At 36.5% G+C, this 24703-nt stretch overlaps 2 protein-coding genes across 2 annotated transcripts; one reads left to right on the top strand and one right to left on the bottom strand.

The window, feature by feature from the left end:
- Positions 1 to 1279: 1279 nt before the first annotated feature.
- On the bottom strand, positions 1280 to 14528 carry LOC128232407 (uncharacterized). Its single transcript, XM_052945931.1, has 17 exons — positions 14416 to 14528; positions 11507 to 11666; positions 11042 to 11242; positions 9569 to 9675; positions 9243 to 9351; positions 7495 to 7670; positions 7239 to 7367; positions 6686 to 6785; positions 5715 to 5878; positions 5380 to 5475; positions 4931 to 4999; positions 4372 to 4501; positions 3926 to 4038; positions 3349 to 3531; positions 2984 to 3188; positions 2364 to 2750; positions 1280 to 1818 (listed from the first exon to the last, which is right to left on the bottom strand). The coding sequence occupies exons 2-17, from the start codon at positions 11628 to 11630 to the stop codon at positions 1673 to 1675; spliced, it is 2439 nt and encodes an 812-aa protein (XP_052801891.1). The 5' UTR covers positions 11631 to 11666; positions 14416 to 14528; the 3' UTR covers positions 1280 to 1672.
- Positions 14529 to 18144: 3616 nt separating this feature from the next.
- Positions 18145 to 22218, top strand: LOC128232913 (uncharacterized). The gene is made up of 3 exons (XM_052946715.1): positions 18145 to 18218; positions 18447 to 18745; positions 21925 to 22218. Exons 1-3 carry the CDS (start codon positions 18205 to 18207, stop codon positions 22128 to 22130), a joined length of 519 nt encoding a protein of 172 aa, XP_052802675.1. The 5' UTR covers positions 18145 to 18204; the 3' UTR covers positions 22131 to 22218.
- Positions 22219 to 24703: the final 2485 nt, after the last annotated feature.

Below are 24703 nucleotides of genomic sequence, written 5' to 3'. Positions count from 1 at the left end.
TGATTTGGGATGTTTTGGTAACCCTGTCGAAATGATTTGGGATGTTTTGTTAACCCTGTCAAAAATTGCATGGGATGTTTTGTCTACCCTGTCGAAATGATTTGGGATGTTTTGGTAACCCTGTCGAAATGATTTGGGATGTTTTGTTAACCCTGTCAAAAATTGCATGGGATGTTTTGTCTACCCTGTCGAAATGATTTGGGATGTTTTGGTAAACCTGTCGAAATGATTTGGGATGTTTTGTTAACCCTGTCAAAAATTGCATGGGATGTTTTGTCTACCCTGTCGAAATGATTTGGGATGTTTTGTTAACCCTGTCAAAAATTGTATGGGATGTTTTGTCTACCCTGTCGAAATGATTTGGGATGTTTTGGTAACCCTGTCAAAATGAATTTGGATGTTTTGTTAACCCTGTCAAAATCGTGTGGTATGTTTTGTCCACCATGTCACAAATGGCAAGGGATGATTTGCAAACCCAGCCAAAATGATGTGGTATGTTTTGTCTACCCTGTAAAAAATTGCATGGGATTTTTTGTTAACCCGGCCAAAATGATGTGGGTATTTTGTCTACCCTGTCAAAAATAGCATGGGATGATTTGTTGACCCAGCCAAAATGATGCGGGATGATTTGTCTACCCTGTCAAAATGGCATAGAATGTTTGTCCATGGGATATTTTGTCCTACATTCTTCCAACAATCCTATCCAAAAATGCATGTCTCGTTTTTTTTCCAGACGAAAACAACTTTTTCTTATAAATCTTAATCAAACTTGAACAATATTATTTGTTTTTCTTATAAATTTCAAATCGTTTTAGACGTCATTTGTTCATGACACGCGACATGTGTCTCTGAATCTGGGGCTATCGTGTGTAGTTATTTTGTCTGGTCACACGGAATCATGCAACAGAGGATGCAAATATAATGCATACTTAGCCAGTACTATGGCACTTTGGCAGTGTTGCATTTACTATTGTTGTCAGATATTATTTTCCATTTTGAGATCGATACCTTCAGGCAGTACCCCGCTAGTGGTATATTAGACGTCTGTGCATTATCTAGCTAGTTTTTTATAAGGCTGTTGAACCCATTAAATTACAAATGAATATAAGCAGGTTAAATCATTTGTGTGAAATTCCAACTCAATAAAGACTCTGAAAATGTACCATTCTACACATGCCGTTATTTGAACCTTCAATAGAGGATTTGCACATGTTTGTGTAATTGAACGCATTACATTGGACACCTACGACAAAAAACTCCGACAAGTGACAAAGCGGAGTGATGTTATCATTGGCGTCATTTTTATTCTTGTACAGAGCACGAAAAATTTTATGCATATGAGAAACGAATAAATGACTGTTCAAATATCATTTATGAACGACTCATAATGTTAATAACAGTCTGCAGCAGTGTTACTGTTTTATTTAATATTGTTTCATGGTCAAATAGTAAATGTATAAAGGATATCCACAGGCAAAACTACCAATAGATTAAAGATGAATATTCTAATTTAATTAGTTCACGTTCTCTCGCTGCCCCTTTGAGCTGATCTTAAGAAATACATAATATATGTACTTTTGTAATGCAAATTATTACATTTTTGTGACACTCGCAAACTATGCACACTAAATGAAGGGTATCACAGATCTACAATATTTACATAAATCATTCATCAATAATCGGCATTGTCCAAGTATTTGTCTAGAATATTTCTCCGATCAGGGGTCACATTTCTTTTTCGCCGGTACACCAACAGTCCGAACACACCTATTAACAGCCCGATTACCAACATGCCGAATGCTAATCCAGCTGCTCCACCTGAAACAAGGATATAAACCATGTTCACATACTTATATTTTTTTAATAGTTTTAATCTAGCATATAGTTCCTATAAATCCAAAGTCAAAGATGTTTAAATGTTTAAAGCGCAACAACAAGACATAAAACATTAAATGTTTTCCTTAAGGATGCACTCCCAAAACAAACTACCACAATTAATACAAATGTTTTTATATACCAAAAAGGATGAAAAATGTCAAAAACAATGGTTCTTATGAAGGATACCAGGTTGAATTTGAAAGAAAGGTGCAGAAAACATGGTATAGTTACATTATGAGACTATAGAAGATCACAGTAAATCTTTTAGCATTCACCAATCATTTAATATTTTGCGTTTTCAGCCCTTAAGTACACGGTTACATGCTTTAAATCAGAATTTAATATTTTCCATAAATGCATTTCGTATTTAGCAAGTAGTTAAAAGTTAATCACTTAAACTTTATGTTTGTTATACATATGTATGTATTGATTTTAAATAATAATATTACTTTAACATTATTGTAAGTAAAAGATTAAACACCTACCACTGCTGACTCCTGATGTCGGCATTTGATTTCCTACTTGATGCTGATTACTGCCTGTTTGCCCGCTGGCCACAGTAGTAGCTGTTGCACACGGTGTGACGGTTGGACACTTATTTTGAGTGATTCTGGGGTTGTTTGCTGATGTACTTGGACATCTAAACGTCGTACATTTGATGGGTGTGGGACACGTGACTTGTGGACAATTTGATGAGGTGTTGCAATGTACTACAGGCTGGGTTATAACTGATGTAGGGCATCTTGTGCAAGACGGACATTTGGTAGTTGGCGGACATTTGGTAGTTGGGCATACAAATGGAGTCGATGTTGATGGACAGACGACAGGAGTGGGTGTCGGACATGTAAGAGGAGTACACGGTGGACATGTAGCTGAAATAAAAACAAAAACACACTAATTCCTAAAATTATATGTTCATGCAAAATATAAAGGTGTGGACACGTTCAGCACACGTTTTCAAAATTAAAGTGCCTTTCTAAGTCGTACTTTAATTCTGATATACGTTGTACTCAATGATCAACTATTGAAACATCGTTTAATGTTTATTTCAATGCATAATTAAAATCATACAACTTATTGCCAATATAGTGAAATTGGTACTAACTAGGCGATGTAGGCTTATGGGGCCAAGTCGGTTTAGCGTAAGGCGTCCGTTCTTTTGTCGGAGCGCCGGGTTTTACTGTAGAAGGGGCGGGGGGAAGAGGAGGTGTGGCTTCTGTTGTTGTCATTTTCGTTGTTACCGGTGTTGTTGTGAATTCTGCCATGTAGTTTATTCGTATAATGCCTCTTGACTCTATGATCACTGGGTCCTTTAAACGTGTAATGGTATTATGCTTAAATACGCTAATTGCTTTATTTTGCGAAACAATTGATTACTATTTTGAAGTATGTAGCTAACATATAATATACATGGCACGAAATAAATTATAATTTCAATTGTTAATGGTCAAGCGACTAAGATCAACACACCTTAGACGTTGTACTGTTTAAACTTATTCGCCAGTTGTTTTCTACATTTCCTTTAATGAAGTCGTACGCAGGTTCCAGGCCATGTTGTTCTGGAGGCGGGGGCACAATCCTGTTGTTCACAACCGGGGATTTGTCTAGGAGAAACGCGTCAAAGTACAAGTCCGTGTTACCAACCACCTGGAGCTTTCAGGACCAAACACATTGAGAATAACAATAAATAGAGCGTCAACAAGCCAAGCAGCCACACTGTTTAAAGACACACTCATAAAACACAGGATAAACAATACAACGAACACTTTTATATTTATATCACTGTAGATAGATTACAAATGCGATCGCATTAACCAGAAAACATACTAATGTCATAAATAGCGACTTTCTAAGTTGAAGAAGTTTTAAGTTTGGCCTTTTCCAATCATTACTTAATTACATTCATATAATTTTGGTGCCAGTACTCATGATCAAATACAAATTGAAAATGTATGGACCCGCATTTTTCCGCGCAATCTATTAAGTATTGTCGTTATTAAATCAACTAAATAGATTAGAATATGAAAACATCATACATGCGACTTACTGATACTCCACTAATTCTTAAGGGCGGCAGAAGTGCCCTGTTTACGAGGGATATATGTAGCAAGTCTTTGAGATAGCTCGCGCTCACTGATGAAATACTCTTGTTGTTGACCACTGAAATAAAACACAAAAAGAGGATAAAGAATGCACAGCATATTTGTTTTTTCCGACTTCAGAAGGTAAAGTCGTTAACAACCATAGTATTATAAATATACGTTTCTTTCTTAATAACAATTTAAAAAGTAGTGCTAACTGAAGTCTTATTTCGATTAAGTGCGTTTTTGTGGAAGAAATCTTTTTTTCAGTTTTATTAGGTCCCTTTTAAGCCTGCATTTTAATGATATACCAAAGAATGTATTTGAGCTATGTTAAAACAGTTCGTGGAAACTGAGGTTTTAGATTTATTTTGCGTCAATAACATGAATAATTTTAGTAGAATATTCGTACCTGAAAAATAAATCAGGAGTCTTGCTTTAAAGGCGGATGGAAAACACTGGGATACGTCAAACACTTCCTGTGGGGGCGACTCCTTGTCTAACTGTAGAACGTTCCGGGTGATCGGGGGCTCACCAACAGCCTATGAAGAATAGTTATAGATAAAGAAAAACATTTATTACGACTGTTGTTTGTTTACCATCCAATGTCTGAATTTAATTAAATGTAGGCAAAGGAAATAGTAGTTTATGTTGTATTTACAGCGTTCGGTGTAATGATATACGTATTGTTCCGCTACCTTTTCCTTGTATATACATACACACACACACGCTCGTTGCGTCAGATTATGCGTTGACAATGTGCCAGCCAATGAGATTATATTCAAATTATATTCGATAATATGAAGTAATATCTTAATGATTAAGAAGGGCTTGCTCTCTACGCTGACTCCTCCCATTCCTAATCATTAAGGTTTTACTTCATTTCATCAAACTTATAGTTAATTATCCATCCGCTATCCGTTTGACAAATTGCTCATCTTAAGCAGATAAATTGAGATTACGATTCTTACCTGGAAAATGTCAATGCGAAAAAGAGATGCCGGTTGAATGTTTCCACCTATACCTTCAACCACATTGTCCTAAAATAAATAAACAAAACAATTCGCTTTTAACTATTTCCATAACAATTGTGAGAAAAACAAACAAACAAATTCAGATGAAACACTCTTAAAACACGTCAAAGATTAGCACAATAGCACGATGTACACATCCAAGTTTAATTTCAAAGGCTGCAAAAACTAAATGAGCAAAGCGACAAAAGTTCATGTCTTATACAAGACGTCATATATTCATATAGGATATAATAGGTGACATTAACGTATCAAAGCTAGATGTTTATCACCTACTTATTTTGTGATTACGTCTGTGTTCCAGATATTAGTTAGAATTTTATTATATGTTAACTACATACGTATATCCCTATACTTTGACCTACATTGCTGCTAGAGTTCTAGCGTACCTTGGTAAAGTACCACTCAATTGTGAAGTTTCGAGCAGAGTCAGGATCAGCGTAGATCCCCACCCATACATCACAGCGTACGCTCCTTGTGATACGCTGAGGATATGAAGAACAATAATAACAGACGTTATACATCTATTTCATTTAACCTTCTTAACAAAACCAATGTAAAATCCTTCAGTCAGCTTCTTTTCGATTAATAAAAGAATGCTGCAGCCTGACGTTGGGTCAATTTTCATCTTGGGGAAAAACTATACATCAAGCGCGGTTTTTCTCAGCATGATTTACAATACCAATAACCTCTCGTATCAAACACAGATATGTCAATCTCATACCGAGCCAACGTAATGAATGAGCGCTCCTTCCTTGTGGAAAAACTCTAAAGCTGTCATCATTCGAATAGTGTTGTTGGGCCCAGACACAACATAGTAGTCTCCGGTATCGAGAGGGGAGATAGGGTCACAGCTGCCCATGTAGGAGTCCATGGTATAATGTATTCCTACAAAGAAATAAAAGTGGCATATTGGATCGTTATGTCGGTAGGTTGGTCGGATGATAGGTCGGATGTTCTGGTTGTCGGTCGGTTGATCATGTGTCTGTGCAATTACTCGAGAACCGTTTGGCTAAGATATTTCAGTGACAGATTGCCCTTGACCAGTGGATTAGTACGGCGTTTGAAACTAACCTTAGTTTAGGATATTAGGTCGAAGTCACTGATAAAAATCTCATGGAAACTTTGTCCGCGCAATTACTCGAAAACTATATAACCATGTAACAGTGAACACTTCAGTGGTCGGTTGTCCTTGACCAGAATAAGACCCCTATCGTTTAGAGATAAGAAAGTCCAAGGCCAAAGCCAAGGTCACCAGTCTTTTAAAAAAATCTTGCAAAATGTCGAGAGATGTTCGTACTAAGACCATGCAGCTTTAGTGATAGATGCCAGTAGGTCAACAGTCAATGTTACGATCAACAGTCTCATTAATATTTTGGCCGCGAACTAAGAAAACGGTTTGATGTAGGACCTTAAAACCTCAGTTGTTGCCTTTGACCACTGATTTTGGTTGAGTGTCAGTAGATCAACGGTCAAGGTCACGATAAAAAGTCTTTTAAAATCGTTAACCTTCCTGCCGACTTTGTGAACCATTACTAATCTTTAAACTCGTGTAGATGGAATTTTACATTTCTAACAAAGCGGTCCTCAGTGTGCATACTGACTGACATTCAATATCACGTTATGTATTGTAAATCTTTGATAAGGTCACATATAGGGCAAATTGTTGATGTTTTAAAACAAATAAACTCTTACCAAGATTGAAATCAAAGATCTGCGTGGTTGGGTCAGGGTCGTTGCCACCCGCCATCTTGTAATCTCGCCGCACAAGCCGCTTCGCGCTGTCAAACCAGATCTGCATAATCAGAGCAAGACACAAGTTTAAAATTAAGGTCTATATTTTTAACCAGAGAAGTGAATTTAAGTTAATAAAATTGACCAATTTTGGTAGCCACGCAGGACTTAATTAAAATATTAGATCGATAGCCATTGAAACAAAGGAAGTACTTTTAAATGTAAGTTACATTGGGGAATTTTAAGCATTCTGACATATCAAATCAAATACAGTACATATAAAATCTTTCGTAAGTCTTATTCCGCTAGGGATATGAAAGTATACTCAAAATGTACTATTGAATGACAAATATTTTATCATTGTATCTAAAAAAGTGTTAAGTAAATGTTGCTAATACATATAAATGGATAGTACATAAGTTATCTGTGAAGGAAGCAGCTTAAAGTAAAATCTGTAACACATTAATAGGCTTTTATCATACATTTAAGTTTGCATTATGTTTTATATAAATACCTTCTCATACGTCACTGTCACGGAGTCTCGCCGGAATTCCACTTTTTCAAAAACAACACTAAAACTTGACGGCAAGACATTCAAAGGGATTCTTGAAAATCGTCCGTCGCAAAATGTGCCCGCGGGGAACTGAAATTCAGTGATACATATGATAAATGTCAGACACCAATGACTCTGATTAGTTTAGACGAAGTAAAACTGTTTAGACTTATTTATTTGTTAGAGAGAATTTAACATGACATTGCACCAGCTGTACCTGCATTCGTAGTTCTGTATCGTCGTCTGGAGGAAGTGGATTATACTCAATGAAATCACCAATGACAGTGAAAGGCTTTCTCGCGGCGGCAGTGTTATTTGCAGACACACTCCCCGTTAGCACGAACCTGACCGGAATCGGAACGTTCGGCGGGGACAGTGGATTCGCCCAGTTTTCTGCGGGAGGAACATGGACATTAGTTTTGCATAAAGGCCAGGTTATTCATGGAAAGGAAGAATGCTGCGCTCTTGTTAACAGTATATCAGCTATAGTAGAGATGCAAGTTGGGATGTTTGCCACAATATGTTTTATATCACATTGTAATTGCTCAAATAAGCACTCTGTATGGTATAATTCGCACAAGACTAGTGGTAGACATATTAAGCAGTTGTGGAGTTAAGTTGAAAATAAATAGCTGCTTGTAGCCATTTTAGGTAAGAATAGGAGAGGCCTAGGCATAGCCAACATAGGGTTTATTTGACAGTATTTAGTAATTAATCAGTACAAAAGGTTTATTGAGCACTGTTTTGGCTTAAGTGAATTTCGTTTCAGTATTATTTTGCTCGTGGGCTTTATTATAATAATATTATTTTTAATGGAACATAAAATAATAACATCATTGATGTATTTGGTTCTCGATTGGCTTTGTTGCAGCACAAATTAAACTTTAGAGACATCAGCTTGACTTATGAAGATGGTACATGTTTCGCCTGTGCCGACTGTTTTAAAGTGAATGGGCTTTACTGTTGCCATAATAAATATTGTTTGGAACAGGGCTGAATTAGGATTAACAAATTATATTGGTGATTGTGTAGTCAGAATAGAGGGAATTCTAACAGGTAAAATAAAAAGAGAGTTTTTGTTTGTTTTGGATGGGCTTCTTTGTGCAATGGCTTAAGCAGAAATGCATACACAATATGTACTTGGTATGTTTAATTTGGTACCCATCTGTGGCATGTTCTGGCATGATATGGGCGTGCTGCTAGCAAATATGAATGGGTTAATAGAGAGGCTTAGGCAATGTCATTTTTTGATTCATTCGAAAATATGGTTTTAATTGTTAAACCAATAGTGTTGGGACACTAGATCTGCTTGAGTAGAGTCCACGTGTTGTCTGTTTAACTCTGAACGTGATTGACGCACATCAGTTATATATTTGGCAATATTATGGCAGGTTGTATCTATGCTTGGGTTTATTGAGTGTAGAGCGCCTCAGAGGTAGGGAATGTATAAGGGCTTGATTGTATTCACATCAGGAAGTTGTTGAGTCTAACTCTGAACAGAGACGATTGTGAAATACCACAAGCACTTACAACTATGGTACAGTAGACATTGATAGAAACAAATGGGACATGAGTTCTCTATGGTTGTTAGGTCTTATAAAGGCTAAAATGGAACTGCAAGGAATTAATGTAAAATGGAGAAAGAGCTACGTTCCACACTCTTCCACTTGGGGAGGCAGTGAACATATCAGTTCCCCTCAGAATGTCAAGGTATCACAACTTCCTCTAGCCCAGTGTGCCATGATAAATTATAAAGGTCGTTGAACTGAATTTAAAGGTATTATGAAATGATACGTGTTGCTATGGCTTTTTTTATAATAACATCGAACTTAATACTGTTTATTTTGACTAAAGACTATTTTTGTTCTGCATTAAAATATTTAAACATAAACAGTTATTTATATATGACCACAGGCAACATAACAATACATTAAATTGTATCTAAAACAATACGGAATCATTTACCTGAAAAGTACAGTTCTGTCTGTAGAGTAGTGTTGAATTGATACAGCCAAAGACAGGAAACATATTTCTTCGTATTAACGCCTCGTATAACAGCCGTGCCATTGTAAATCTGTAAAAAAGAGTAAAATGGTTCAAAATATGTTACATGTATAAGCAATTTTTAAATGTTGCACAGTGGCATACTTTCAAAGAATTAGAATCTGGCCTCAGATATTTTCCACGCCCAAAATATTTCAAAATGCACTATCATACCTGACATATTAAAATGGTAAACATAAGGCAAAAACGTCATATGAAACTAAATGGCAAAATGTAATAAACCGTACCGGAAAAGCCTTTTTAGCAGTGCCGTAGAGTTCATTTACGGCGGAGAGCCATAGTTTCTTATCGTAGAACTCCAACGACCCAAGACCTTTTACTTTACAACCGTCACCTAAATTTGAAATATTTTAATCTCATTCATTTGATAACAGTTGAGACAAATCTAATCAAGCCCGTTGTACGTATGTCGGCAGGCGAAATGTGGTATTATATTGTCGGCGAAATAAGTCCACTAGTCTAGCCAATTTTAATACGTCCACGCTCAGGATTTCTTTACGACACGTGCATGATCTGCTAGAGTGGCATAAACACTTAACTTATCCGAAACCAATTTGGAAACGCCAAGAAGAAAGCGAAAACCATTGTGTGAGTCTTAATAACAGTTTATTTAGTTATACTGCCTATTTGAACCAGCAGATATTGAATACAACAAGAATGAGTGAAATAAAGCATTACATTAATTATATGGATTTTAAATCAGATGAGGTTATGGTTGTTTTTCAGTGGGAACCACATATTTCAAATGAGGCTATTATGTTCTTCAGGAGACTGTGCTGACTATAATAGCACGATAATAATGTTCAATATATCTTCTCACCAAACCTACGATAGATGCTCTTTTTTCTCGGAAGATCCACATTTGTTTTTAATATTGATAGTTATTTTTTATGTTTGGCTATAGGTTGCCAAAGATACTGTCCATGTGTTTAATATATGTATCACAGTAAATATGTCCATCAGCTAATAGCAAAATGCCGGATCCTGAGTTACAAATGCATCCCTAGACCAAAAAATAAATATATGTGCATGATCTTGCTGCGAGAAAACGTTGAAACATTAAATCAGCTTTCCCGACTTCGATGTTTGTTTTCAATAGTGCCACAATTCAAAAATATTTTCAAAATCATTGAAATAGTAGATGTTCTCTTTCCATTAACAAAAAAAAACCCTCAACCGCCCCGTCGCTATCTTTGATCATTAACAAAATAAGCTAAGTTGTGCCTCATGGCATCAAGTTTTCGTACATTTACAACAAGTTAAATTTAAATGCAAACATACCACAGCAGAAGTTGATCTTATTCTGGGTTTGCATTGAATACTAGAATGATTTTCCTTAATTGATATTGGGTCAGGTTCTATGAAACATAACCTTAACTTATATTAGACATCAACGGTTAAAATAGAGCGACGTTCAACAGCAGATAACACACATTGAAAAGTTCACTCTTTTTGCATGGCGCAGAATAATTATATAAGTGTGTAAAGACAGTTTATGTGTTTAAAAAATAAAAGATTAACAATAAACGATATTGTAAGCATACACTTTTAATGGTGTAAACGTCTCCTGTAGTGCGTTAGATGGAACATTAATGGACATATCATGGATAAACGATTAATAAAACTTAACTATCATTTCATATTAGTTGCGTTAAACAAGTATTCAAATCTTAATAAACACATTATAATGGTATCCCTACCTTCCGAGTAAGTTATATATTGTCGTTCTTTGTAATCAGAAATGACATGGACCACTTTTCCTTCCACTTTAATAATCTGTGCACCACTTTGTTCAATATCACTGTATGTTTCAAACACGTCGAACGTGGTATTTGTCTCCAGCCATTTCCACTCCACACGGGTCGAAAATCCCTTTGGAAAAGAGGGTAATGGTATAAGACCTGAAAAAAAGTCAATATTATACACATTTAATATCATACACAGGGAATATCGGTAAAGCTTTTCATTGTATTCAGAATGTATTTAGCAATGTGTCTTAGGATTATTTCTGGCTACGATAATCGATAATTAATATTTCATCAAAACATTCATAGACCAACACGGCTGAAAAAACAAACAAAAAAACGTAATATATATATTTATATCCACTTAAATTTGTAAAATAGCTCATTGACAGTTAAGAGGCAGACAAACGTGTGACAGACCTTCTGTGCCGGTATCGTTGGTTAGTGTACAAATACTGTCGTCAAAGTAGTATGTTTCTTTGCCGATGACAAACTGTATAAAGCTGCATGTGTAAATGGTGAACAACCAGACTCCGATCTTCATAATTTAAACTAAATATCTAACGATGACAGTGCTAATCTGTAAATCGAAAACAATTTATTGTTATGGATTCCATATGACTTTTAAGATATTCAAACCATACTAAGAATACAAATCATTTGATCCACATCTCTGTCTTAAAGATTAGATTTAACCTTTACATATGTATAAGTGTTTGTTAATACATTATGACAGAAAATGGAGACCTTAACTGATAACACATCATAGATTTAAGAAATAGAACACCATTATTGTCTTTGTTTAAAAAGAAAGCTTGGTTAATGTATTACAAAGAAACATATGAGAGCATTTTAATAGTTAATGCAGAGTCTATTTTTTCGTGTGATCCTTCTGCAGTTCTAGAATTGATTTTTCCCCCGATTGACCAGTTATTAAACAGCTTGGGGGAGCAACAGAGGCTAGGCATTAAAAGAATGCTACAAATACAAAGCAAACTACAGGTGCAAGCCAATCAGCCAAGGCTGTCTTTATTATGAATTAAGTGTTATAATAATATTGCATATGAAATGTTCCGTAATTGTAGAACGGTCATATTCGAAAAATCGAGAGTATACTTAATGTGCGAACGTCATTGTGAAATGTGCTTCACAGTTAAACAAATAATATGGTTGAAACTATAGAAAGAAACATCGTATAAAACTGACGAAACGGCGAATACATACATGCTTTATCGGGTATGCTGAGTGTTCAAATTGGCTATCAACTTAACTGCACTCAACTCAAAACACGTGTTTACTACTTTCAGTTTGAATTCAATTGCACACACAGGCACAGTTAACGACAAAACACATTACAAGCAAGATTTACAAGGCAACTATATGAATTATTGACTAATTGAGGAATTCTGCAAATCGAGTTAAGTATATTTAAGTGCGTTTTCAAATACACATGTGGCATGTATTTACGGTGGAGACTAAGACACGTAGAATGTACATGCCGTCGAGACAAACACACGTAGAATGTACATGCAGTGGAAACATACACACGTATAATGTACATGCCGTGGAGACAAACACACGAGGAATGACACGCCAGCGAGACATGCACACGTAGAATGTACATGCCGTGGAGACAAACACACGTAGAATGTACATGCCGTGGAGACATACACACGTAGAATGTACATGCCGTGGAGACATACACACGTAGAATGTACATGCCGTGGAGACTAAGACACGTAGAATGTACATGCCGTCGAGACAAACACACGTAGAATGTACATGCAGTGGAAACATACACACGTAGAATGTACATGCCGTAGAGACAAACACACGTATAATGTACATGCCGTAGAGACAAACACACGAGGAATGTACACGCCAGCGATACATACACACGTAGAATGTACATGCCGTGGAGACGAACACACGTAGATTGTACATGCCGTGGAGACATACACACGTAGAATGTGCATGCCGTGGAGACATACACACGTAGAATGTACATGCCGTGGAGGTGTTAACACGTAGAATGTACATGCCGTTGAGACAAAGACACGTAGAATGTACATGCCGTGGAAGTGTTAACACGTAGAATGTACATGCCGTGGAGACGAACACACGTAGAATGTACATGCCGTGGAGACGAACACACGTATAATGTACATGCCGTCGAGACAAACACACGTAGAATGTACATGCCGTGGAGACGAACACACGTAGAATGTACATGCCGTGGAGACGAACACACGTATAATGTACATGCCGTCGAGACAAACACACGTAGAATGTACATGCCGTGGAGTCTAACACGCGTAGAATGTACATGCCGTGGAGACGAACATACGTAGAGTGTACATGCCGTGGAGACGAACACATGTAGAGTGTACATGCCGTGGAGGCGAACATGCGTAGAATGTACATGCCGTGGAGACGACCACACGTATAATTCACATGCCGTGGAGACATACACACGTAGAATGTACATGCCGTGGAGATAAACACATGTAGAATGTACATGCCGTGGAGATAAACACATGTAGAATGTACATGCCGTTGAGACAAAGACACGTAGAATTTTCATGCCGTTGAGACAAACACGCGTATAATGTACATACCGTGGAGACGAACACACGGAGAATGTACATGCCAGGGAGACGAACACGCGTAGAATGTACATGCCGTGGAGACGAACACACGTAGAATGTACATGCCGTGGAGTTATACACGCGTAGAATGTGCATGCCGCGGAGACGAACACTCGTTGAATGTTCATGCCGTGGAGACGAACACACGTAGAATGTACATTTCAGGGAGACATACACACGTAAAATGTACATGCCGTGGAGACCAACACTTGTCGTGGTGTGATGTGCCCGCGAACAATCGAAGTATTGACACAGAAAATGGTTCTAAGAAAGTAAATGTCGTGGAAACAAACACACGTAGAGCGTACATGCCTTGGAGAAATCATAAACATGAAGAATGTTTATGCGGTGGAGGAAACCATGACATCAAAAGATTACAATTTGATTTTGGATTCCTGTAGTCAATATGTTTCGACTTACATTCCCGGTTACTATATATTTGGGCAAACTTTGGCTATATTATGAAGACACACACATCTGGTGCCTCTTCACCTTGTTTACTTATCGAAACGTTTATTTTCTGTGTTTTCACCTCGCCTACAACAATGTTTATTACTGAGTAACAATTCAATATAATCATGAAGTGTTTATATTTTTAACAAGCACATATCGGTATTTTTGTGCTTGTATTTCTCTTCACTCTAACTTTATAGTATTGAATATATGTACAAAACCTCATACCTTAATTACGCGTAATTAATCCTCATATGATGCGTTATGTTTTTAAACATAGCGTCTAAATATATATGCAAAATCTTTTGACTATTGCGATGTGTTTACCCTGATTTGATTGAACAATTGAATACCGTATGCTGATAACCTATCAAGACAGTGGTACACCGTGTGTCCGTCCGTATCTCTCGTGTTATCAGCATAGATGCTGATGTGATGTGCCCGCGAACAAACTAAGTATTGACACAAACTATGGATTTAAAGCCTTCAGGATAAAGCGTTCACTAGTATACAATAATGTTAAACGTATTCGTACGATAAAGTTAAAGGTTTATGTGACTATCTGCGGGTTTTCGCACTTGGTAAACTTTACGCTTTGTAGTATTGTCCGGTGTGGGTTTGCAGTCATATCCGTTTTCTTTGGTTTGAGAAAATATCGGTCTCCGTTTTGTTTGATTTCGGAACACCTCGTCATTTTCTATTGACAACAACCTCAGGTGTAGGCCGGTACATCAGTAGAAGTAGTTCGTCAAAGTCTATATAATAGTATTTATTGTTTGTAGTGTTTTAAGGTGTATTTTGTATCATTAAGTTTTAATTGATTGCAAGTGAAGTGAATTTTAGCCTAAATGAATAATAATTACAAGAGTAAAGTCATTAAGTTAACTGCTAAACTAAAATTACTACGTCATCTACTTGCATCGTAGTTAAATGAAAATATTTATGATATTGTAAACCATCAATATACATCCGATGGTGTTTTCGATGGAAAATGGCTGAGGTGTTCCGAATGTTGTTTGTTGATTAAATATATCAATCTAACGGCTATTGTATCATTGTTCTTTGCATAACAGACATGCGTTTTTTCGTATTTTACCGGACCTTGAAACCTCTGTTTTCCTCACACTGTGTAAGATAACTCACATTTCACTTACTATATATAGATGCGGATACATCAGTAACTACAAAGTACGATTTCTTTCGAAAATTATTTGACGTTCACTTCGAAAGGTTTGTGGTTTGTTATGTAAAATGGCTTTAATGAACATAAATTCTGAGCTTCTTGTATATTTTTTTAATATAAAATTAGTTTGTTTTAGAGTATTACCAATTATGTTGCAGTAATAAACTCGTGCATTTTATTGCTTTACGTCCCTTCATGACGTCATATTTGTATAAATCTATATTTCATTACCTGTACAGGGATATATAATGTGTAAAGTTTACTGCATGCGGACTGTATTAGTTTTGCAAAAGTTGTCTGCTTTGTGCAGGGGGAGTAATGGATTATTGAATTGTGATATTGAAGTTTATGTGCTTAACTTTTGCATGCTTGTTTTTATTGATTATAGCAACACACCATTACCAGTGTGTGTATACCACTTGATCAATTGCGACAAACATGCTACGTCGGAAAGCAACATTTTGCTTTGAATGAAGACTTTAAACAAAGATAACCTTACTATTTCTTCACCATTTAAATGAAACATAGCGCAGTGTACGCCGCTTAAAGAGAGTATATTACTTTTAAAATGCACTATATAAAAAGTACTTATTTACGTTCGCACAGACAGGTAAATGTGTATATGTGTACGTGTGTATGTGTTGGGGGCGAAGGGTGGGGATCGTTGTTGCAGAAACACCCTTAAGTCGTCCAATTGATTGATACAATTCGATTGATTGATTGATATACGCAATTATATATTTTCCCTAATTATTTAATCCTAAGTGGTACTGGGACTTTAAACAAAACTGGGTGCCCTTAGCCTTTGGTCCTGTAAAACTAATGATACAGTAATAGTAAGATAACATTAAGTATATACTCATAACGATAAAACTTTAAAGTTATCAAAAACCAACACATTACATATTAGTAATTGTATACAGTACTCTTGTATAAAGCTAGGAAATAACATTCAGCCCGCGTTATAAACATTTTAATCATGTTACTCGATAAATTTAAGAGAGAAGTTCTTCCTGACGGGAAAATGATTGAGTAGTTAAGTTTAGGTACGGAACGCGCTTAGAGCACTTGAAAATGTTTACGCGCCATAAATGAAATGTCGCGTGGTGATATAAATTGATGCGATCAAGTTATAATAACACTAGTAATAGGATAACCTAAATATAAATCATTAAGGTATTTTCGAAAGTTTTCTTTACTACAGAAACATGTACTATTATATACTTCATATTACAAGCGATTAAGAATATTTGATAACAATTAGCGCACCTACTACAACAAGTACGTGTAAATTGATTTTTTTATTCAAACACAACAACACCAACAGCAGATTATTCATTAGCCAATGATAAATGGTAAAATATAATATTAATCAATTATTAAATGTAGTAAAGACACGCATATAAGGCGATGTTCCAACGTCATCGTTCAACACTAAGCAAAAAGTCGACGTTGGCTATTCATCTGAGGGATGATTTGAATTGTAATTAAATCATTACTGAGTAAATAATAATCCGATACATTAAACAAACACATACCTATAATGGAAAGAAAATGCACTTTCATCATGGCAAATATAATAAAAAATTATGGTATGCTATTATTTAAAGCTAACCGCATTCAGACCTTTCTTCGCATGATATCAGTGTCGTCAGTAAACGACTTGCACGAGCCATTTCCTGACATTTATAAAATCAGCATTTATAACGTCAAATTTACTCAAATTTAAGGTACATTATGTATGTTAGAAAAAGTATCATTCACAGTGTCCGTTCTCTTAATTTAGCTAACTTACTACTAATTATTACCAAACACGGTGTTCTAAAAATAGGACAGGCGTATGTAGCGACAGTTAATATCGTAGACAAACTTTTGATCAAGGTGCATCAATTTGTTTTATAGCGTCCTTAGCAGGTTTATTCCGGATTTGAATCTCTGTATGCAAGACAATGGGATAAGGGGCGTGGGGAAATATTTGTCTTTAAAAGTAGTAATATGTAAATGATTTTCATTGTTTGTTGTATCGGAGACCACACTGCCAAACACGAAAGTTATGTCGGTTTCGGACCACACGCTACCAATTGTCCAATTAATCTGCCTCATTGTCGAAACGAAAACTACTCTCAAACTGCCCCCTCCTTAAGACGAAAACAACCTTTAAAATGTTTCATTTATTGAAACGTTAACGTCGAAACAAAACTTCTTTAAAACTTACCCATTGTCGAAACGAAACACAATCTTATACTGCTCCACTGTCTAAACAAAACCGGCATCTGTAATAAAGAGAATGGCTAAGGACTTTGATAAATATTTGTCTTTGAAGGTAATATTTTGTTGTTAATGATTGACATCGCTGGTTGTATCGGAAACTGTAACAAGAACACTGCCAGATACGAAGTTATGTCGGCTTCGGACCATTGTAAAAAACGAAAACTGTCGAAACGAAGACGATGCTTTAACTGCCCCACTGTGGAATCGAAACGCAGTATTAATCTTCCAAACTATGTAACAGCCTAGTTTCGCCATATGAATGGTATTTCGTATACAATTATAGAAATCTAAGTGATACCGTTTAAACGCAACATATTACTTTAAGATGGATTTGATGGTGTATTATCAAGTTAAAGAGTATTAAGATTATAAAAATGTGATTATATCGAAACAAATCCAAGTACGATGTAATTCATATTCTTATAATGATCTGTTGTCGGGCAAAACATGTTATGGATTATCAAAAGAAAAGGGCTGTCGAAGAAGACCAGCTGTTACCATCTGTTACTTCATGTATGATTGCATATTAGCAGTATAAAACTGGACGTTCTGCAATCACTTTCATGGATATCCTTATGTGTGTCACTTATTTGCTATTATTATGTTTAACTGTAATACTTATAATGCTATAAACTTAGTTTACAAAATAAACTATGGAATTAATACATCAACTTTCTAAGACATTTTAAGTACAAATGATTTTGGTTTATCTGAAAACACGAGTATTGCATTAACAATATGTAAAACTAATTAAGATAGCATCATATTGAAAAGCAGGAGTGTGTATAGGGATTTTCTATTTCAGTTGGATCTCGCTTCTTCAACCGGCTGTACTGTTGAGTCTTGTACCGCTATTCCAATGGATCGGTATCTGGCCAGCGACATCAGTTGTAGAACACAGCCAGCTGGACATTCCAAATTTATTGCAAAGGGTTGCAAAACTTGAAAATGGAGTATTTCCAAGAAACGAGGCATTAAATCTCATACAAAGTATTAACATGCTGGAAACAGAGGTCGACAAACTTTCTCAAAACTTAAAAGAAACTACTGCGAATTTCAACGCTGACAGTAAACTAGAAGTAGCTCAAAGGACCATACAGTCAGGTAAATATATTTCCCAATTAGGAACTGACTAGGTACAGTCCATGGTTATGGTACGGGACGGTGACATTGTATGTTCAGTCATCCCACGTTAAATAGTACTGCCCTTATATTTCCATTATCATTTATATTAAAAAACTATCTTTGAATGATATAACAGTCTAACCCGGGTCTGTGAATGATACCACTGTCTAATCAGGGTCCGTGAATGATATAATAGCCTAACCAGGGTCTATGAGTGATATTACGGCTTATCCACGGTCTGTGAATGATATAACGGCCTAACCAGGGTCTGTGAATGATATTACGGCCTAACCAATGATATTACGGCCTATCTAGGGTCTGTGAATGATATAACGCCCTAACCAGGGTCTGTAAATGATATTACGGCCTAACCAGGGTCTGTGAATAACAGCGCCGTCTAACCAGGGTCTGTGAATGATATAACGGCCCTATCAGGGTCTGTGAATGATATCACTGTCTAACCAGGGTATGTAAATGATATTACGGCCTAACCAGTGTCTTTAAATGATATTACAGCCTAACCAGGATCTGTGAATAATATCACAGTCTAACCAGGGTCTGTAAATGATATTACGGCCTAACCAGGGTCTGTGAATGATATTACGGCCTGACCAGGGTCTGTGAATGATACTACGGCCTAACCAGGGTCTGTGAATGATATTACGGCCTAACCAGGGTCTGTTAATGATATTACGGCATAACCAGGGTCTGTGAATGCTAGCACTGTCTAACCAGGGTCTGTGAATGATATTACGGCCTAACCAGGGTCTGTGAATGATACCACTGTCTTACCAGGGTCTGTGAATGATACCACTGTCTAACCAGGGTCTGTGAGTGATTTTACGGCCTAACCAGGGTCTGTGAATGATATAACGGCTTAACCATGGTCTGTAAATGATATAACGGCCTAACCAGGGTCTGTGAATGATATTACGGCCTAACCAGTGATATCACGGCCTAACTAGGGTCTGTGAATGATATAACGGCCTAACCAGGGTCTGTAAATGATATTACGGCCTAACCATGGTCTGTGAATAATAGTACCGTCTAACAGGGTATGTGAGCAATATTACGGCTTAATCACGGTCTGTGCATGATTATAAGTATCTTCCATGGCCGAGAGTGTAAGATAGGTTCATTCCGACCCGAGCGTAGGGTGTTTTGCGGAAACGAGAGCGAGTTTCAGCAAAACACCCTGCGCGAGGGTCGGGATGAACCTATCTCACACGAGCGGCTATGGTAGATGCTTTTCTCCCACCTCAGTTAAACAATATTAAGTAAAAATGATTTTTTTGCTGGAACTCTTTTGTGATAGTGATAATAATTGCGTATGGATATGTAATAATTCCTGGTTGTCATGGATATGCGCGCAGTGATTCAGATTATGTTAATAGTCAACTCGGTCTTTAAATAGTTCTTAGGAGAGTGAATCATTATTTCTTGAAGTGTAGGTGAAGACTGTTTTATGGTGACATTTGAAGCGAGAAATAATTAATTAGCGTTCTAAATATTGCAACAAGACAAGATTTCCATGATGCAGTCTTCAACAAGGGAGGTAATTACAACGTGGTGACCATTAAAAAGGTGTTCCATACGTGCATTTTATCTTCGCCCGTGGGCAAGATAAGAATTTCTAGCATAGTTAAATTATTGGAACTACTTATCTGAGGTGGGAGAAATAACGATCTAGCAAGTGCCTGTGAATGATATAACTGCCTGACCAGGGTATGTGAATGATATTACGGCCTAACCAGGGTCTGTGAATGATACCACTGTCTAACCAGGGTCTGTAAATGATATTACGGCCCAACCAGGGTCTGTGAATGATATTACGGCATAACCAGGGTCTGTTAATAATATCACTGTCCAACCAGGGTCTGTAAATGATATTACGGCCTAACCAGGCTCTGTAAATGATATCACTTTCTAACCAGGGTCTGTAAATGATATTACGGCCTAACCAGGATCTGTAAATGATATCACTGTCTTACCAGGGTCTGTTAATGATATTACGGCCTAACCAGGGACTGTTAATAATATCACTGTCTAACAAGGGTCTGTAAATGATATTACGGCCTTACCAGGGTCTGTTAATGATATTACGGCCTAACCAGGGTCTGTGAATAATATCACTGTCTAACCAGGGTCTGTAAATGATATTACGGCCTAACCAGGATCTGTAAATGATATCATTGTCTAACCAGGGTCTGTGAGTGACATTATAGCTTAACCAGGGTATGTGAATGAAATCACTGTCCAACCAGGGTCTGTGAATGATATAACGGTCCAACCAGGGTCTGTGAATGATATAACGGAATAACCAGGGTCTGTGAATGATTCAAATCACTAGCCAGGGGCTGTGAATGATATTACGGCCTAACCAGGGTCTGTGAATGATATCACTGTCTAACCAGGGTCTGTTAATGATATTACGGCCTTAGTAGGGTCTATAAATCATTTAACGGCCGATCAAGGATCTGTGAATGATATTACAACCTAACTAGGGTCTGTGAATGCTTTGAATGACTAACCAGAATCTATGAATGATATAACGGCTTAACCAGGGTCTGTGAATTATATAACGGCCTAACCAGGGTACGTGAATTATATAACGGCCTAGCTAGGGTTAAGCTAAAAATAAATCACAAAAAACATCCTTCCCCGGAAAAATGCTCTATTTAGGTTTTACGGGACTCGCTTATGTCTGTGCATCACAAATAAGTTTTCCCGGTCTAAAAACCCTTATTTTATCATTATTTTTATATTGCAGAAAAAAAATCAATTAAGTTGAATACAAGGCCTTAACGACTAGGCCACCAGGACTTGGGATTTGGGATATTTTGACGATTTTATTACATTGAAAACATAAAGTAATAATGTCAATCAACTAATAACGCAACAATGAAATCGATGAAATCGCTGGAACCCAGTTACGGTTTTGAAAACTATCATCTTCAAAGACGATACTTGAACAAATCAACATGGACTGAAGGGTTCAAAATTTTGATATTTTAGTTAAATACTCCTTATGATTTGCCACTCTTTATTTCGTAATTAAATAAAAAGTGTATTTTACAAACCATGAGCGTGTCCCTTTGAACAACATATCGTATTAATCATTAACAGATGACTTCAAAGTCAATATTTATGTGTTTCAGATGCACAGCTTGGATTTCTTCTAATAGGATTGGCAATAATCCAGCTAGTATTAGCCGTGTCGCTTGTTTTGTTGTGGCGGAAACATATGGCGATTGAAAAAAACAGATCTGGAAATTACAGGCGTGGGGAAATGACAAAGTCTGCAAATAACAACGTCCCTGCCGAGAAAACCAATGTCTTACCAGACACTGGTACAAGCGATTAATTTATCATTGTGGTTAAAGTGGTGATTGAAAGCAGGGCAGAAACAATCTTATTTGTTGAAAGTGGGGGTAATAAACAAATATTTTCTATTTGTTGTAGTGCATCCCATATTTACACCTCAACGTCCATTCCCTAAATGAACTGCCTTTCGGCAATTGCGTTTATAAATCGATGAACGCAACATCTTCGGATATGTTCGGATCGCAATTCATCGCATAACAATATACATGAAATATTTTGATTTTGTTATTGTTTGTTTTGATAAACATTTTAGAAAGTGTTAAATTATGATATGTTTAATGTCTCGTTGCCATAAGTGTTTTAATTTTACGTTTAAAAGTGATCTCAAGTGGTTGAACTTTTCCCGCGTTATCGTGACGTCATTTGATAAAACGTTTCCGGCTACAGTAGGGTCGTTCTATTTACAATGGGTAAGATAGGATAACTGAAAGGTTTTCTTAAATAAAATAAAGCATTTTTTAACAATTTTTGAAAGTAGTAATGCACTATTGGTGTAAATTCGGACTCCTCACACTTTGACCAGCCCAATTGCGTTCATACCCCGATAATAACATCAATCCCGCAATTCATTCCTTAATTGAAACTGTTGATGGTGACATTGACATTTGGCATATACACTAAAACAAAGGTCGTGTACATGTACTGGTCATGAGTAAGCACTGAATACTCATAATCTAGTTTTTGCGTGGACAAAGTTTGTATCAAATTGTTGACCGTACTACCGCTCATGGGCAATCTAACACTGCAATTCAATGGTTCTTCTTCAAAACGTTCTAGAGTTATTACGAACAAAATATAAAATTATAACACTGTTGATGGTGACTCTAAAATATATCTACTGGCCAAGCCAGTGACGATTCGTGGTCCTCGGTGAATCTGTTCTATAAGGTATATCACAGAATTGATATCTGCGAAAAACAGCATCCCCCCAAAATGGAAGTCATATATTGGTTGCAAGGTCCTAGGGCATACTGACCTCTCTTTAAACATATATCATATATCTATACTACATGTACGAGGCTTGTCACATAGAAGTGTATAGCAATTAAAATCAAAGCGCTTAAAGCGTTCATACTCTTTCGGGCTGCTACGTTTTGTGGGTATAGTCATGTTATTGTAAAACAAATGAACATAAACAGCGAAAGATAGTATATGCATGCTCATGAATTCCTCCGCAAATTCTTTCCGATTTTAATTTTGTTACTCAATTTAATCAAAACCAGGAAGTATCAGTCGTTGGTCGTTGACCACCACAGTTCTAACAGTGCTGGGGTTGATGCGCCCGTGCGCGCATTAATATGTCTAATGTTAAAAGGTTGTCGATCTGCCGTTGGTAAGAATTCAATTTGTAATACGATATGGTTATAAAGTTTGGACTTCACCGATTTAGATTGTTATAAAAGTAGTGACGTTGCGGCCGTTTATGCTTTCATAAACCACTGAAATGAATGTTGAGGGACCTTCAGACACAACACATTAGGTTTGTATATTTGCACAATATTGTTTCATAGAATCACACAATTACTTTGTGAAGTTTCCGACAGTGCTCAAATTAATTACTGCATGCTCGAATTAATATTTGTATACGGGTATGCTAGTTTATAAAAGAAATTGGTATTATAAATGCCTGTTTGATACTGGATAACTTATAACTTCTGAAAGTGAATAATGAATTAAGTATATACAAATACGTATACTTTCTTATAGTGGGGCCTGCATGCTGCTCTTGTTCAGACTGGTGAAAACAAGTTGGTTAGTATTCCGGATTGGCAAACTTTAACCGGAAGCTGTTTTATAGATATTGCTGTAGCATACTTTGTCGTTTTAAAAGGTCATTGAATAAGTGTAGACATTTTAAAATAGTTATAAAAACGACAAGATATACGATTACTGAGGTTTCTGACTACACGTGTAGGGTAATGTGACGTACCGACGTTGACGCGGTGTGGGCCGTAACGCAACATATGATATCTTTCAAATACATATCAATGTTTAATTTTGTATTTAGGGTGATGACATTGCAAGACATTATTTGCAGGTTATTTAAAAATTAAGTCATGGTATTATTATACTGTCATGCTGTTTAAAATATGTAAGATTAAAATCAATGCGATAGAAATTATTACTCGTTTTATGATCGCAACGAAATGTAATTTGTTTCAAAAAGTTTGCAGCTTTTAAAAATAATGTTTCTTTACCATTAATCAATAATGCACACTTAAATAAACTAGTACGCGAGATGGTTGATACATTTGGCTCCACATATTCTACTGTCTATACAATGTCTTCATTATCCAAACTTATTTATCCTGTGATAGCTTTCTGCAATATTCTGGCTGATTTCGTTGTCACTCCCGCAATGGCGCTACACCCAGTCACTGTTAAAGATAATAGAATCCTCAAAAAATGCAAATTGTTCCGGCAAGCGTGTCTTTGGAGGAAGGCGGGCATTAAGAAATAATGTCGGAATTAGTATAGATCGTTTTATAGATGAAGACCTAATACATACGCTGAACCGAACAAATATCGCGACGTTTATAGGACGAGATTTTC

The sequence above is a fragment of the Mya arenaria genome, chromosome 4 (genome assembly GCF_026914265.1).
Source record: "Mya arenaria isolate MELC-2E11 chromosome 4, ASM2691426v1".
In the NCBI taxonomy this organism is placed as follows: domain Eukaryota; kingdom Metazoa; phylum Mollusca; class Bivalvia; order Myida; family Myidae; genus Mya; species Mya arenaria.
This window is presented reverse-complemented; position numbering and strand designations above follow the sequence as displayed.

Excerpts from the sequence above, each read along its gene's own strand:
- LOC128232913 (XM_052946715.1), top strand. Across the intron at positions 18,746-21,924 it reads TCAAAGGACCATACAGTCAG|ATGCACAGCTTGGATTTCTT; the intron begins GTAAATATATTT and ends TATGTGTTTCAG.
- LOC128232407 (XM_052945931.1), bottom strand. The coding sequence starts at position 11,630 with ATGAAGATCGGAGTCTGGTTGTTCACCATTTACACATGCAGCTTTATA. Across the intron at positions 9,676-11,041 it reads ATATATAACTTACTCGGAAG|GTGACGGTTGTAAAGTAAAA; the intron begins GTAGGGATACCA and ends TTTCAAATTTAG. Across the intron at positions 6,786-7,238 it reads TGACAGTGACGTATGAGAAG|ATCTGGTTTGACAGCGCGAA; the intron begins GTATTTATATAA and ends CTGATTATGCAG.